The sequence below is a fragment of the Nymphalis io genome, chromosome 23, assembly GCF_905147045.1.
Source record: "Nymphalis io chromosome 23, ilAglIoxx1.1, whole genome shotgun sequence".
In the NCBI taxonomy this organism is placed as follows: Eukaryota; Metazoa; Arthropoda; class Insecta; order Lepidoptera; family Nymphalidae; genus Nymphalis; species Nymphalis io.
The window spans coordinates 2426045-2442765 of NC_065910.1; the positions used below are offsets into that span (position 1 = coordinate 2426045).

General features: G+C 34.2%; 1 protein-coding gene across 1 annotated transcript in view; it reads right to left on the reverse strand.

Annotated features, from left to right (window-relative positions):
- LOC126777619 (pikachurin) overlaps positions 1 to 16721 on the reverse strand; it is a 197907-nt gene that overhangs the window by 34593 nt on the left and 146593 nt on the right. The window contains exons 6-7 of the mRNA XM_050500702.1: positions 14452 to 14653; positions 10651 to 10795 (exon numbers count right to left, since the gene is read on the reverse strand). Coding sequence (XP_050356659.1) covers positions 10651 to 10795; positions 14452 to 14653 — 347 coding nt within the window. The remainder of the gene's footprint in view (positions 1 to 10650; positions 10796 to 14451; positions 14654 to 16721) is intronic.

The following is a 16721-nucleotide window of genomic DNA, read 5'->3' on the forward strand; positions in this document are numbered from 1 at the left end:
GCCAAATGGGGTTCTGATAATCTTGTTGAGTTTAATGCCAAGAAAACACAGGTGTGCGCTCTCACAGCGAAAAAGTCACCATTTTACCCTCATCTCTCCCTCTGTGGCACACCGCTGATGATACAAAGCAAAATCGCCATGCTGGGGATGGACGTTCGCTGCGACCTTAGTCCAAGGGATTACATCGAGGCTATTATAAAAACAGCTTAACGGAAACTCGGAGTTCTGAACAAGGTGCGGCGATTTTTCACGCCACAACTGTGCCTGTTATACAAAACACAGGTACGGTCTTGCGTTGAATATTGCTCGCACCTTTGGGATGGCTCCGCTAAGTACCTACTGGAGGCTTGGACCGGTTGCAGCGACGTGCAGTACGCATTATTGGCGACGTAAAGGGTTTGTGACCTTTACAATTGCGTCGCGAGATAGCAGCACCGAGCGCTTTCTATCGACTGTATCACGGCGAGTGCTCTAAGGAATTATTCTCTCTAATTCCTGCTTCCCCCTTCCTTCTTAAGTCCACGCGAACTGGTTCTTGATGTCACCGCCTAACTGTGACATCAATTCCATCGCGCACAAAGAAATTTGGCAACTCCTTTCTTTGTCGCACTACCAAAAAATGGAATTCCTTACCAGCTCACGTGTTCCCCTCCTCTTACAACCCGGGTTCCTTCAAACGAGGCGTGAAGAGGCATCTTGCGGGCCGGCAAGGCGGGGACGGCTAGTACAGAACATTCTTCTCGACTGTACTGGCCGTCGTCGCGTTTGTACTCTACTACCACTTACCATCAGGTGGAGTAGAGTCATTTGCCATCCCGGCGAATATAAAAAAAAAATGTCAGAAATATGATACGTCTTTTGAGGCTATCCATGAATCGACCCATTTCTTGGTATCTTCATAAGAATGGAAGCGCTACTCAGCCAGACCATATGCCATCGAAGAAAATAAGTGATATACAGAAGGAGCTATGTCCGGTGAATACAGGGGGTGGGGCAGAACTTCCCATTTAGGCGTTTCCAGATAGATTATCAGATTATTTTCCAAGTTCAGCTAGTGCTTGACATGGGTCTTGATGAAACAATTCCTTTAATTCTTTAATTTTAAGTCTTCAAACTTTTTTTGTGCACCAAGCCATTCTTTATCCTCAAGTTTAAAATCATAATTTTTGAAGCCTCGAAACCAGTCTCTGCATGTCGTTTCCAACAGAGCATTATCACCGTAAGTCTCAACAAGAATATTGTGTGCTTCAGTGTCAGAATTCTTTGGAAGAAACTGTGCAGTAAAATTCCCCGCAAATACACTTTATTACGTGCAAAACTAGATATTTTTACAACCGAACAAAAAAATGATTTTTCACTATGGTGAGCCAATATATATTGAAGTTAATGACTACATACATTACTTCCCCGCATATGTGTTACCATCTGCAATTACATGTACATAGTACGGGTAATGGTATTAGGAAACAGCGAGAACTTATCCAAGGACCTATTACAAATTTTAAATATAAAAAAATCTGGTCGATCGTATCATCATCAAGGTGTGCTATCATCCATGATTTCACTGATTGTACGATATAACTTTATGCACATAAGTGCAAACGCGACGACGGCCAGTACAGTCGAGAAGAATCCTTCTGATAGTAGTGGAAATCGAAGCCGAGATGGCCTAGTGGTAAGAACGCGTGAATCTTAACCGATGATCGTGGGTTCAAACCCGGGCAAGCACCACTGAATTTTCATGTGCTTAATTTGTGATTATAATTCATCTCGTGCTTTACGGTGAAGGAAAACATCGTGAGGAAACCTGCATGTGTCTAATTTCACTGAAATTCCGCCACATGTGATTTCTACCAACCCGCATTGGAGCAGCGTGGTGGAATAAGCTCTAAACCTTCTCCTCAAAAAGAGGAGAGGAGGCCTTTAGCCCAGCAGTGGGACATTCACAGGCTGTTACGGTACGGTAGTGGAAATGACATTCAAGACGTTATTATCGCTAGCCGACTCATATACAGTTGCGCTATTGACGTGCAATATTTTATAATTCATCATTGAGACAAATAAATACTGAGATAAATTTTGAACATGTCTGATTGTCCTGAGTCTGGGTGTAATTATCTATGTAAGTATGTATTTACAAAAGAAAAGTAGTATATGTAGTACGTCAGTTATTTGGTTTCCATAGCACAAGCTTTGTACAAGCTTAATTTGGGATCAGATGGCCGTGTGTAAAAAATTACCCAGGATATTATTATTATGTTTTAGGAAAAACTATAAATATACATGTGCATTTTGCATGGCGATCGGACAAACGGTCTATAGTATAACGGGTCGCCTAGCGATGTAACAGTCGTAAATACGATGATGCATCCCAGTCCTAGCACAAGCTTATGCTTAATTGGAGGAATAAATAGGAATATTAATAATTCCTTAATACATTTTAATACATAATAAAAAACACTTAATTGAAGTTTATTAATCAAACAGATTAACCAACATCCATTATTATAAACACAGATAAGTACTTCTCATATAGCCTGTAAATATTATTTTCGATGTTACACTATTTTTATATTATATCTTCTAGTGTTTCACATAATTTAACAAATAAAAATAATTCATGTGGGAAACCGCTATAAGTTTTTAACTTAAATAAGAAAACCAGACAGCGGCGCGTAATTGTCGCGACACCAAGTTAATGTTGTATAATAATTGACGGAATTCCCGCTATCATCCCCCAGTAATGGCTCACGAGATTGTAATTATGGTCCACTGAGTGGAGGAATATTCTAGAATACTGTACTTATGATACACCAGATGTAACTTATATGTGTTACAACTACATACGGAATATTATACATTAAACAAGCGTTGGGTCGTTTAGTCGTTGAGTAACATACCCTGGGAACTGGGTTCAAGCGCCGGTAATTTTAATTTTTTTTTAATATAACCACTCAACTAATTTGATAGCTTTCTGGGCAGCTCGTTGTAACACCGTACACATTTTAACAAGCATTGACATTGAATTACCAACTATGCAGTTGAGTAACAGGAGTAATTAATTTGTGAATATTGTCAATGTCACGAGAAACACATTTTTTCAGAAAATAATATGTATTTTTTCGTATTATAATTACAGAGCATATATTGAGAAACAACAGATAATATTTTATTTTTTTAAGTAAATGTCCCACTCCCAAAGATGCCTTCTTCAGAAGAAGGGTTATTCGATGCTTCTATAAGCTTCCTTTGTAGAAATTTGCATCTTCGTAAAAAAAACGGAGTTTCTTGGCGGTTTTCTCGGTACAATCCACATTCTGAACCGGTGGTAGCGCTTGACGATTCAAAAGTACTTGTAAAAGTTTATTTGACATAAATTCGAATAGTTGCAATATTGGTGTATTTGCTGACTCTCAACTTAAATTTATGATTTTATTTGTATTTTCTTGCAATTGTTAAAGTGCTTATAATTTACTTAACTATAATATCTAACTAAAGTCTTATATTCTTGTACTTATTTATTATTTTTGTTTCCAATATCAATGCGAATGCTGTTTGTCAAGTAGCTATTTTAAATTAATTTCAAGGTGTCCTTTATTGGTGTCCTTTTAAATAAATAAATATGCAGGTTTCCTCACGACATTTTCACTGTCGTGAAATTCACGTAGGCATGTACTCTGCCTATTCAGATAAGTCGACTAGTAAATAAGTATAATTATAAGTATAAAATAAAGTGTTTTTTTTTTTTAATTTTATACGCTTAATGTGTAATATTTTATGTTTATTGCTGTTTATTGTATCTATGAGTTTTTTTAATCATAAGGATAAGTTTATGTGCTAGAAATGAAATAGTATCAATGCAAAAACGTATGCTAGAAAAATAGTTGTGAGAGACCGATTTCGTTCACTCGTTCATTCGTTCAACGGTAAAACAAAAAAATAGAGTAGAATAAACGCATAGAACATGTACTTTTGCTCTAACCGAAATCGATGTCAGTGGGTTGCTTGTATTTCGTAATTCAACAATTGCAGTTGTGAATGACGCTTTAAGGGTGCAGTTCTTGGTAAATAGTAAATATATTTAGATCTCCACATTCGAAACATTTAATTAATAAAACTTTATATTAACTTATACTTTTTTGTTTTATGCACATTCAAATTACTTTAACATAATGTTTTTACAAATATCAAGGCAGACCCTTCTGGGGGGGGGGTATACCTCACAATAATCAACTATTCTATCATCATATATATATATTTTAAATATATAAGCTAGCGCTTGACTGTTATCACACCTGATGAAAAGTGATGATACAGTCTAAGATAGCGCGCTTGCCTAGAAGATGCCTATTCACTCTAGAATTGAAGGTACCCATATTGTCGGTCAAAAACGGAGGTCGAAATAAAAAAATAATAAATTAAGATAAATTAAAAACAATCGGACAAAACGCAAGAGAGTCCAAATGCAATACCTTTAGCTACTAAGAATTTACCGGCGCTTGAACCCAGTTCCCAGGGTATGTTACTCAACGACTAAACGACCCAACGCTTGTTTAATGTATAATATTCCGTATGTAGTTGTAACACATATAAGTTACATCTGGTGTATCATACTATCATAAGTACAGTATTCTAGAATATTCCTCCACTCAGTGGACCATAATTACAATCTCGTGAGCCATTACTGGGGGATGATAGCGGGAATTCCGTCAATTATTATACAACATTAACTTGGTGTCGCGACAATTACGCGCCGCTGTCTGGTTTTCTTATTTAAGTTAAAAACTTATGGCGGTTTCCCACATGAATTATTTTTATTTGTTAAATTATGTGAAACACTAGAAGATATAATATAAAAATAGTGTAACATCGAAAATAATATTTACAGGCTATATGAGAAGTACTTATCTGTGTTTATAATAATGGATGTTGGTTAATCTGTTTGAGATTAATAGACTTCAATTAAGTGTTTTTTATTATGTATTAAAATGTATTAAGGAATTATTAATATTCCTATTTATTCCTCCAATTAAGCATAAGCTTGTGCTAGGAGTGGGATGCATCATCGAATCTACGACTGTTACATCGCTAGGCGACCCGTTATACTATAGACCGTTTGTCCGATCGCCATGCAAAATGCATATGTATATTTATAGTTTTTCCTAAAACATAATAATAATATAATAATAATATCCTGGGACATTTTTTACACACGGCCATCTGATCCCAAATTAAGCTTGTACAAAGCTTGTGCTATGGAAACCAAATAACTGACGTACTACATATACTACTTTTCTTTTGTAAATACATACTTACATAGCTAATTACACCCAGACTTCCTGAGTCTGGGTGTAATTAGAAGATTAAACAGACATGTTCAAAATTTATCTCAGTGTTTATTTGTCTCAATGATGAATTATAAAATATTGCACGTCAATAGCGCAACTGTATATGAGTCGGCTAGCGATAATAACGTCTTGAATGTCATTTCCACTACTATCAGAAGGTAAATATAATATTAACAACTATAATGATGACGACGTCCTTCTGATCGATGTCAGCCACCGCGGCCGATCACAAGCGAGACTAACCAACTGCGCAGGACATAGCATAGTGCATTAGTGTGTGCGCAAACATAGACACACTCTCTATTCCGTCACTTTCACAATCCGAAAGAAAGAGTTCAAGCGCAGGACCAAAGGATTTACGTGCTTTCCTAGGAATGGGAGTATACACAATACCAGACTGCGGGCTGCTACTGAGAATCTTCGACAGAAACCCCAATAACGTTTTTTATCGGCTCAACTTGGGCTTAAGTATAAAACAGGCGTTGGCTCTCTTTTATTTAGAACCTATTGTTCTAATATTGTTATATATAATCAATTTTCAATGTCGTGGCATGTATAAATAATAATATTTTTTATTCGCTTGTTGATGCAAACCACGCTACAGCTTTTGCATTATGACACGCTTGGGGCAGCCTGCAACAAAGTCCTTTTGTGTCATAGCCATACTTTAGATACGAATATTTTTAATGAGTGATGCCTACCCCACTTTAAAAAAAAAAGGAAATGTTGTTTATTGTTGCATCGTACATTTTTGTGAAGGATAAAAAATGGGTACTGAAATGAGATTTCATGAGATGTCATGGGTAAACATCTGTTCGGTTTATTTTGAAAGGGTTTTAGAATATCGTTTGCGTGAAAATGTTCGAGGGTTGAATTTAAAATAAATGAAATATTTTGTAAAGGAACGTTTATTTTTCATATTTCATTCCTCTTTTTAGGAAAGCAGACGAGTAAGTGGTAAGTGGTCAACTTCCCTATACTATAAAAAATAAGTGTAAGTCACTTTTTAAGCCGTCTATCCTTTTGCCTGTAATAATAATAGCCTTTCACCCTCCAAATTGGATTACAGCAATAGGTACAGAGTGTTGATGTTTAGTGTTACAATTGAGTAGATAGTACTTAGATATTAGATATAGATATATATTAGATAGGTTGACTAGATAAGCTTCAAAAGAATCAACAAAAGTTTCCTTATATTTTGTTTAGTGTATAACACTTTATTTTATTTCGTATATATATTAATAATAATAAATTTAATAAATTTATTTATTCTCTCCCACAGACAATAATTTTTACATTTTCTTTTTTTATAATATATATAAATACAGTTATATGTGGGATACAGGAGCCCAAACTAGGTTGCCCTGTGCTAAGGGTCTCTTGGCTCCCCCTCTTGAGTAAGGAACTATTTATTTGTTTAATTTTATAGAAAACAGGAGAAACACTAAAGCTTTTACAATATATTATCTAGTAATAATTTATACTTATGCTAATAGAAATAAAAAGATAATGTATGCTTGTGAATATGTGCGTGTGAGCGCATGTGTATGGGTGTGTGTTTGTGTGTGTGTGTGTGTGTTTGTGCCTGTGTGTCTTGTATGTATGTGTATATATGGTGTGTAGATTATTTTTTTTACTACAATTGCTTATTTATTATTAATGTATTAAATTAATAATTTTTCTGTCTCTTCATAGTCCAGATTTAAAAGCCAGTCAGTTAATTTCCTCTTACATGCGAATTTTAGTAAATTTGAAATAGAGAGTAATTTATTTAATTTATTGTAAAGCCTGGCTGCTTTAAAATCAAAGAATTTTTGGGCAAAAAATGTTTTGACCATTACAGATTTACATACTTCATAAGATCTTCTAGAGTCAGCTATATCAATCAGTGAGGCCTTAATCCTGGAGTGCTTTTTTAAAATGATGTTCAAAATGTAAAGTTTTCTGACTGCTAGAACATTTGCTTCCCTATATAGGTCTACAGTAGGAAATATGCGTGGCTTAGAGAGAGCTACTTTAAGTATCATTCTTTGATCTCTTTCAACTTCAATTATGTGCGTTTTGTTAGAATCACCCCATACAGTTATACAGTATGCTATTAAAGATTGACATAATGATATATAAACAGTCCTGATGAGGGTCCAGCCAGCGATATGTCTCATATTTTTGAAAACATATGTAAGTTTTCTGAGTTTTTGACTTAATTGTTTTAGATGCCCTTTAAAATTAAGATTTTTATCAATTGTTATAACCTAAGTATTTAGTTTGATCTATTTTATTAATAATGGGACAGGTACATTTGGTATGATCTGCTAGATTACACGAATGAGCTACTAATTGGTGTGATATAGGTGTGTTGCGTATTGAAAAAACTATGTATTGAGTTTTACTTGGATTCAGAGTGAGGGTATCATAAGCCATCCAGTGATTAACCGTATTAAAACCTTCTTGTGCAAATTCAAATACTTCATTCCATGTTTTACCGTGAAATGTAAGTGTGGTATCATCTGCATATGATATTATTTTACACTTTCTTAGCTTTAGGTTACAAAGTTCATTTATATAGCAAAGAAATAGAGTTGGTTAAATGCTACCCTGCGGAATTCCATAAGTGACAAATCTCTCATTGCTGATAACGTCACCTATTTTAATGCGGGGAGCGATCTAGCAGATAATTTTGTAAAAGTTGTAGTTGTCTATCTCTAATGCTTAAACTGTCTAGCTTCTCGATCATTTTATTCAAAGAGATTGTATCGAATGCCTTTTGAAGATCAATAAAAAAAGTTAGGCATTTTTCTTTATTGTCTAATTTGTCTACTATGAAATCCGCAAGGTAATGAACTGCATCCGAGGTTAATTTTCCTTTTCTAAAGCCATATTGTGTATCTGCGATTAAATTTTTATCTTCCAAATATTTAACAACTCTATTATTTATAATTTTTTCAAGTATTTTCGAGAGGGATGGTAATATCGAGATTGGACGGTAATTTGATGCAAGGTTTCTGTCTCCGGCTTTAAAGATGGGTATAACTATGGATTTCTTGAGAGAAACAGGAAATATATCTTCGGATAAACATCTATTAAAAATGTATGTTGAAAAATAATTAATATTAGTTTCTTATTCCTTTTAAAAAATGTTATAATCTTTGAAAAAAATAACAGTTTTATTGTACTTTTATATTTGGAAGATATATATTAAAACAAAGTCCTATTTTCTCGTATTACGGTAGTTGAAATAAATTTCTTAATTCGTACATTAATGTTAAAACCAGGATATACTTTTAAAGCGTCGAGTAAAACTGAGGTAAGACTAATGAAAGAGGTTTCGCTCGGTAGGTTTTATTTTTACCTCATCGAAAAATAGAGGTAAATTGTTGAAAATATAATATGAGAAAAAAAAACGTTTTTTTAAACTAACCTGAAAGTTGAAAATGGAAATGCAATGAAGCTTTTTGTTCTTTAATAATCAAATCTTCACTGAAAATTGTACTTCCTGTATGGAAATCATCGATTTTTATTACAATAATATTAATGAATCATAATGTGTATTGTGTAATAAGCTTAATCTATTCATGTTTTAAACTTGATATAGATATTATTGCACTGAAGTATTAAAAAATAGAGGTACGATTTGATTTTATGTATGTTTATTTGTAATGGATTAACTCAAAATCTGCTAAACCGATTTTAAAAACTTTTTCATTTACAGAAAGCTACTTTATCAGCGAGTAACATAAGCTATATTTCATTTTATAAAGATTAAAGGTCCTAACAAAATTTGAAATAATTTAATCCAAAGTATTAAAAAATTCCAAAATAAATAATAACTACAGTGCAACCTTAATATAACGTACCTCAATATAACGATTTCCTCGATTTAACAAATTCTTCGTAATCTTGAATTGTCCATAAGAGTCAATGTAAAATATCCCTTTACATTACGAACATTTTCTACGAACAACCTCTTTATAACGAATTTTCAACTATCAAGAAAAAGTATATATACCTCTAATTAACGAATTTTGTCAACCCAAAACCTTAATATAAAGTTCTCACCAATGTATGACTTTTAATCTAATAATTACGTAATGTTGAGATGAATAAAACTATTTTTTTACCTCTTTATAACGAATTTTAGACCAACCTAACCTCAACACAACAAACCTCAGTTCAACCAATTACTCGATATAACGAATATTTAATTGTTCTCTTCCGATTTGTTATATCGAGGTTGCACTGTTACTAAAATAGATAATCTTACAATCCGGACGAAGCCGTTAGTAATATATAAAGAAACAATAAGTGTTTTTTAAAATGTAACGATCGCTAGTAAAGCTGTATGGATAAGCAGCTCTCGGTCTTATCTTATATGAATTTGTTCTACTGTTATCTCAGCTTCAGAAAACAATCGTTCGATGTAAACATCGGTTCTAGGTGCACTTAAAAATACTTTTGTAAAACATTCTTTTTTCATTGGCTGGTTGGCGTGGTTGGTAGACACTTGCCTTTCACGCCGAAGGTTGTGGGTTCAATTCCCACCCAGGACAGACATATGTGCATGAACATGTCTGTTTGTCTTGTGATGGTTGTAATTATCTATATAACTGTATGTAATATGTAAATGCATTACAAAGAAATGTAGTATATCAGTTGTCTAGTTTCCATATTACAAGCTTTGCTTAATTTGGGATCAGATGGTCGTGTGTGAATAATGTCCCAGGATATTATTATTATTATTCTACGTATGTATCATGTATGATGTTTGTATTCTAGTCTTGTGGAAATAAAACATTGACATCAGTCTGCGCTAACTTTTTAAAAGCAGCTTATAACTTCGTCGAGTTTCTTTTTGTTTTGGAATTTCTAATAAAACTTCGCGTTATGACAGTATAAAAAGAATCAGATGTGAATATTATCTAAAAGTAATAAGTATTTTATCATTATCATCAGTTTACCGTCTCAAACTTGTACTAGCGATAAGTAACACGAAAAACTACGTATATTTGTTTCGGCGAAAGGAAAATTGAGGAAAAGTCATCGTTGTTGCTAACTGTATTGTGTAAAAAAGATTAATATTAATTGATATGAAACTAAGCGCCGAATACATAAGTAATTAACTTTTTATTTTGTATTATAAATATTTTGATTCATATATATCACGTGTAGTAATTGTCAAAGATTACTTGTTCGATTTATGCTTTATGAAACTAAGAATTCAAGAGCATTCATTTTAATTTACGAAACTTATCAAAGCTTTATTATCTCTAGTATTAAATGAAGGATTGTTATTACAGTATCTTACCTTAGATCTGCCTCGAACCCGTTTCCCATTGTTAAGTTTCAGCCACGCGTCCCATCGGTGCCGGTACACCGATATGGTGTTCCATCTACCGAGGTGGACAGGCTCAGGGGATCTTAACACTCCAGCGCCGCTGCCGCAATCAAATCTGGTAGCAAAATAAAAAATAATTACATTACAATTGATACAATAATTATGAGTCAAGTTAGCCCGATAGAAGAAAACACGTGCATCGTAATAAAAGATGCTTGGTGGTTTGGTTTTGTGAAAGCTAGTCTGGGTAGGTACCACCCTCTTATCAGATATTCTACCCCGCCAAACAGTAATATTCAGTATTGTTGTGTTCCGGTTTAAAGGTTGAGTGAGCCAGTGTAACTACAGGCACATGGGATATAACATGTTAGTTCCCAAGGCTGGTGGCGTATTAGCGATGTAAGGAATGGTTGATATTTCTTACATGGCCAATATCCATGGGCGATGGTGGCACTTACAATCTGGTGGCCTATTTGCCCGTCTGCTTACCTATATCATAAAAAAATTTAATTGACGGTGTTGTTTTTGTATAGCTTGCAAAATTAGCAGGCTGAAGTGGCAGTGGGCTGGTCACGTATGTCGTAGGACCGATGGCCGTTGGAGCAGACGAGTCCTAGAGTGGAGACCGCGAATCGGCAAGCGCAGCGTAGGGCGCCCTCCAGCCAGGTGGACCGACGACCTTAAGAAGGTGGCAGGCACCAACTGGATGCGGAAGGCGGAGGACAGGGAGCTTTGGCGCACCTTGGGAGAGGCCTATGTTCAGCAGTGGACAACGATTGGCTGTTGATTGAATGATTTGATTGTTGTTTTTGTTGTTAAAAAAAACATGAAATTAATGCTGGTCGGGTCAATAGTCTAAATTTAAAGCAGGCGAAACTGTCAAGCGCTTTATGTATTAATGTTGTATACTAGTGCCTTCTCTGAAACGATGCGTGTGTATAAGTTATAGCTATGTATATTGGTTTAGTAGTTATTTCAGCTATGTTACAACAGATCCATATCTTAATTTAATAGGATAGATAATGTCCTCCAGACCGATTTCGGCCACGGCGGCCACTTTCTAGAGAGATCGAATCAACTATATAATTGATCGCGGTCAACTACGCAGGAGATATTATAGTGCACAATTGTGTGCGCAAACACATGTGCTCTCTCTATTCCCTAACTCTCATAATCCGACGGGACGGCAATCCGACACGACCGGATAAAGTTCAGGCGCAGTACCAACGGCTTTACGTGCTTTATTAGTGATTTTACTGTATTATAGATAGATTACCATTGACCATACGATCCATGTAAAATAAAACATGTAATATCATGAGAATCTGCTACATGTGTATCCACTAACCCGCATTGGAGCAGCGTGGTGGAATAGGATCCAAGCCTTCAGCTCAAAGGAAGAGGACTTAACCTAGTTACTTAATATAAATATTTAATAATTTAAAATAAAAACAGTACATATAAATACTAAAAATACATAATAATTTCATTGTAAATATTAAATTTCTATATTCCATCTAAACGAGTAACGTCTAAGTATCTTGTAAGTGGCTTTCAATAGAATCCAAATTCCGAAGCAGATTTACTTTCAATTAATATTGAGAAATGACGAATTTAAGATTGCTTGTAAAAGCTTACTTGAACAAACATGCTTTTCTAGATTTAGTAACAATATAAAAAAATCTCGCGTTTTAATAAATATAAACGAACAAGCGCGAAATTATCCGATGAAAGGGCGCTGATGGTTTCAATATTAAATATTCCAGCGAAATATTGTTACCTAGTACATTACAATGAGTGTAAATGCGGACTGTGGCTCGGAAATTAATTAAGCTCATGTAACCAAAATAACAACGCATCTGAAATTGAAAATGTATTCATTTGTCATCTTTGGTCAATACCAAAATCAAAATGATACTTTATTCAAATATGCTCTCACAAGCACCGGTTCGTAATGTGATTTTTCTTTTATAAATAAAGGCGGCGAATGAGCTGATGGCATGTGGTCACTACCGTCCATAGATACTGTCGCTGTGAGAAATATTAACCGTTTCTTACACTGCTAAAGCGCCAAAAACCTTAGGGACTAAGACGTCCTTCGCGCCCATAGTTTTATTGGTTTTCTTACCTTTTAAGCCATAACAGAACAATACTAAGTATTACTTTTCTTGCGATAGAATACGTGATGAGAGGGTGGTACCCGGATAGGGCTTGTACATACCATCAGGTAAAATATCGGGAAGCAAATAAATAAAACAGTATTCTTTTTTATCTATTTAATAAATAAATAATTTTTTGTGATGTGATAGGAAACATATTTTTTTTTCTTTCGTTCAATACTCGTTTTGTTTGAGGACTTATCGTATTTACCGTTTATTGTGTTTATATTATGTACTGGTAATTTTATATTTTTATTTAAATTTATTTATTACTTTATGTTTGTTATAGATTTATATTATTTAATTTATTTATTATTATTACTCTTTTTAGGTATAATGTAGTATTAAGTAAAGTAAAAATAATAAATGGGCGCACAACTTCTTAAATATAAAAATTTCTTTCTCTTTTCCTCTACGTCATATCTTATAAGCTTGGCTATAAGCGATGGTTGACATTTCTTACAATGCCAATGTCTAAGGGCGTTTGGTGACCACTTACCATCAGTTGGCCCATATGCTCGTCCACCTTCCTACTCTATAAAAAAAAAAATAATCTTTTTCTCTCTCATGTAACGAAATGTGCCTAAGCGTCTATAAAATTTTAGTCTCAAATGCGCTTTAATTTACGCACACATCTGAACTATAAATCGCCTGCGCAGTTGAATTGACCGTTGTTGCCGTGATTTGGTCAGGACTTCACGTACCACAATAATTATAAATTTGTATCTGTTTTCACAAAACAACATTTGTTCTACGGTTGGAATATCGTAATATCGAATTAAATGTTAAGTGTTTTTTGTTTTTTTTTTTTTTTTTTATAATGAGTTTAAAGTTTTGCGATCTCTCATCATTAAATTTCATTAGTAAGTACGTCTTTCTATTTTAAAAGTCCATATAATAAAAGTGTATGCAAACATTACAACTATGATAGCATTTATTTCGTCTGCATTATTATTATTAATATTGTTAATTCTTGGTCCAGGTATAATATATTCAGCGTAAGTCTTCTGTTAGAAATAGGGACCGACTACAGCCAAATAGGATCGCGCGATTAAAATCTAATAGCTATTCTAATTAAAAAAAGTAATAAACAAACCCTAGATTTATACATTCTACGTGATTTACTGATAGCTCTGCGCTTGGGCTTTTGATTGAAAAAAGTTTAAAAATAAATGAATCGATCGCATCTCGCTGGGCCCTTAATATTCAAGATTACGACCAATGATATCGCGGTTGTTCAACGTCAAAGTTGTTTCTTTGTCTTTACTCCTCTTATGATAGGCTATAGGTTAGATGATTTTTTTTTAATATAGAATTGTAAGGCGGACGAGCATATGGGCCACCTGATGGTAAGTGATCACCAACGCCCTTAGACAATGGCATTGTAAGAAATGTTAACCATCGCTTACATCACCAATGCGCCACCAACCTTGGGAACTAAGATGTTGTCCCTTGTGCCTGTAATTACACTGGCTCACTGACCCTTCAAACCGGAACACAACAATACTAAGTACTGCTGTCTTGCGGTAGAATATCTAATGAGTGAGTGGTACCTATCCAGACGAGCTTGCACAAAGCTCTACCACTAGTAATTTTAACTTTAATATCATACCTTAATTCCACATGGCCATTCCTTAATATAAGTGCGAGATAATCTCCAGATAGATCGTCATGTTCACCAGTCAGAAGAAGTACGCCGCGCGTTCTCTCAGGTCGCACGCGTAGTCGTAATCGTACTCGCTTGTACGCTCCCCGCAAAGCGCGTAATGCCAGCCAGGATGTTCCGGAAAAACGAGGTGTCGATACTTTAGTGTCTGTAAATAAATTTTATTAAGTTACTAATTGTATTAAAAAAAAACTTGCCAATAATTCGTGAAATTAATATCATAAACATGCTGTTACATTTTACTTGTAAACTAAGTATTTTTAAAGCATTCTAGTTGCACGAAGGGATCATAATGTTTGTGTAATGTGAAGTTCGTTTTACGAGTAATTACGAATTCTTGGAAATTCAGAGATAGAACGTTTTCGTATGGAATCTAGAAGATATATTTTTTTTTAACAGAAATGGTAAAAATATGTATCATATATTTCTCGGTTCGCCTCGACTGATTTCAAAAGTCAATAAAATTCCGAGGCGAAATAAATACCAATAGTGATTCAAATTCACATTTGTATTTTTAAATAAAATCGATTAATTTAGTGCCCGTTCTTGGCAAAGTTTCTGTCGAATGTTCCACTTTTTATAATAAATAGGAAAACAAGTACCTCGGTGGTACTTGTTTTGTTTTGTGACACACAATTTATTTTATCAAAATAGTTCTTTAAGAAGAAGTTCAATAACGTACACATACAGAAAATGTATTATATTATGTATTAATGGTTCAATGTTTTGTAAAATTTTGGTTATAAAGCCAACATAAATTACACGGACGATTAAACATGAAAATTTAACACCACATTCGCAAATACTTTTACATAAAAATATTATATTAAAAATTAAAATAAACGTTTTACTCGGCTGAAGCTTAAAATTCATTTCAACGGATTAAACTTTATTCAATATTAATTTGATAGGTATATATATAATGTACGCTATACAAAGCGTCATTTACAAAAGCGTACCTCACCAATGATAATTTTGATACGTATTTTTTCAAACATAATTAACGGAATGATTTATAAATGTTGTTTATATAAGTGGATTGTCATATGTCATAATATAAGTATTAAAGTATTATGTATATATAAGTATATAAGTATTGCTGTAGTATTTTTATCCTACAGCAACAGTTCTGAATCCTTAAGAGAATTCTTATACTAAAGACTAATCATAATAATTATAACTAGTTTCTGCCCGCAGCTTCGATCGCTTGTGACGCTGTCCGGTTTTAGGTACCTTAGATAACCTTGTCTATTACCCCGTCAACGTGTATGCAAAATTTCATCTGAGTACCAACCAATCATTATATAATCTACGCCAAGCAGCAATATTTAGTATTGTATTCCGATTTGAAGGCTGAGCTAGTTGAACTACAGGTACATGGGAAATAACATGTTAGATCCCAAGGTTGGTGGCATATAAGCGATGGTGACCACTTACCATCAGGTGAACCATCTGAAAATAGGCACACGAGTAATTAAATTCATTAATAAGTCGACTATAACGTGTGGCATGGGATAATATGGATCAACAAAATACGAGAGAATATATAAATTTTGTTATGTTTGAATTATCGTTAAATTTAATACCCTTTTGCCTGTAAGAAGTCGGGACAGGTAACTAGTAAAGTAGGGAAAATTTCATCTTCAAACACGTTCGAGGCGTACATTCATATAACACTAAAGAAACACTCTTAAGAGCTGATAAAAACAAACTGCTCGAACCGCTTTAACGAAAGTCATTCATTTGTTTCGCTGACTCCTTAGAATTAGAGTTTCGTAGAAGTGAAACGTGCAAGTCATGTTCTCGTATCCACATTTCTTGTTACATGAAACGCGTCAGTGTGTTAAGCTTTTTTTATGAATAATATTTTGTTAACATACGTGAAATTCAAGATCGCTCAGTGCTATGAAGCGAGATATGATCGGAGGTTTTCCCGAGAAGAGCTGATCCTGATGAGATCGCATAATTAGCAGACTGAAGGGGCAGTGGGGTGGTCACAAATGTTCATGAATGGCCGTTAGATCAGCCAAGTCCAATAGTGGAGATCGCGAATGAGTGGGTCATGGATCTCATGGTTGGCGATACATTGAAGTTTTAATTTTGGGTTTGTTTCTTACATTGCTATGCTTTCACGATAAGTCACTTATGCCCATATGCTTGCATGATTTATATAAAATAATATATATATATATAGAACCTTTATGTTAACTTAATAG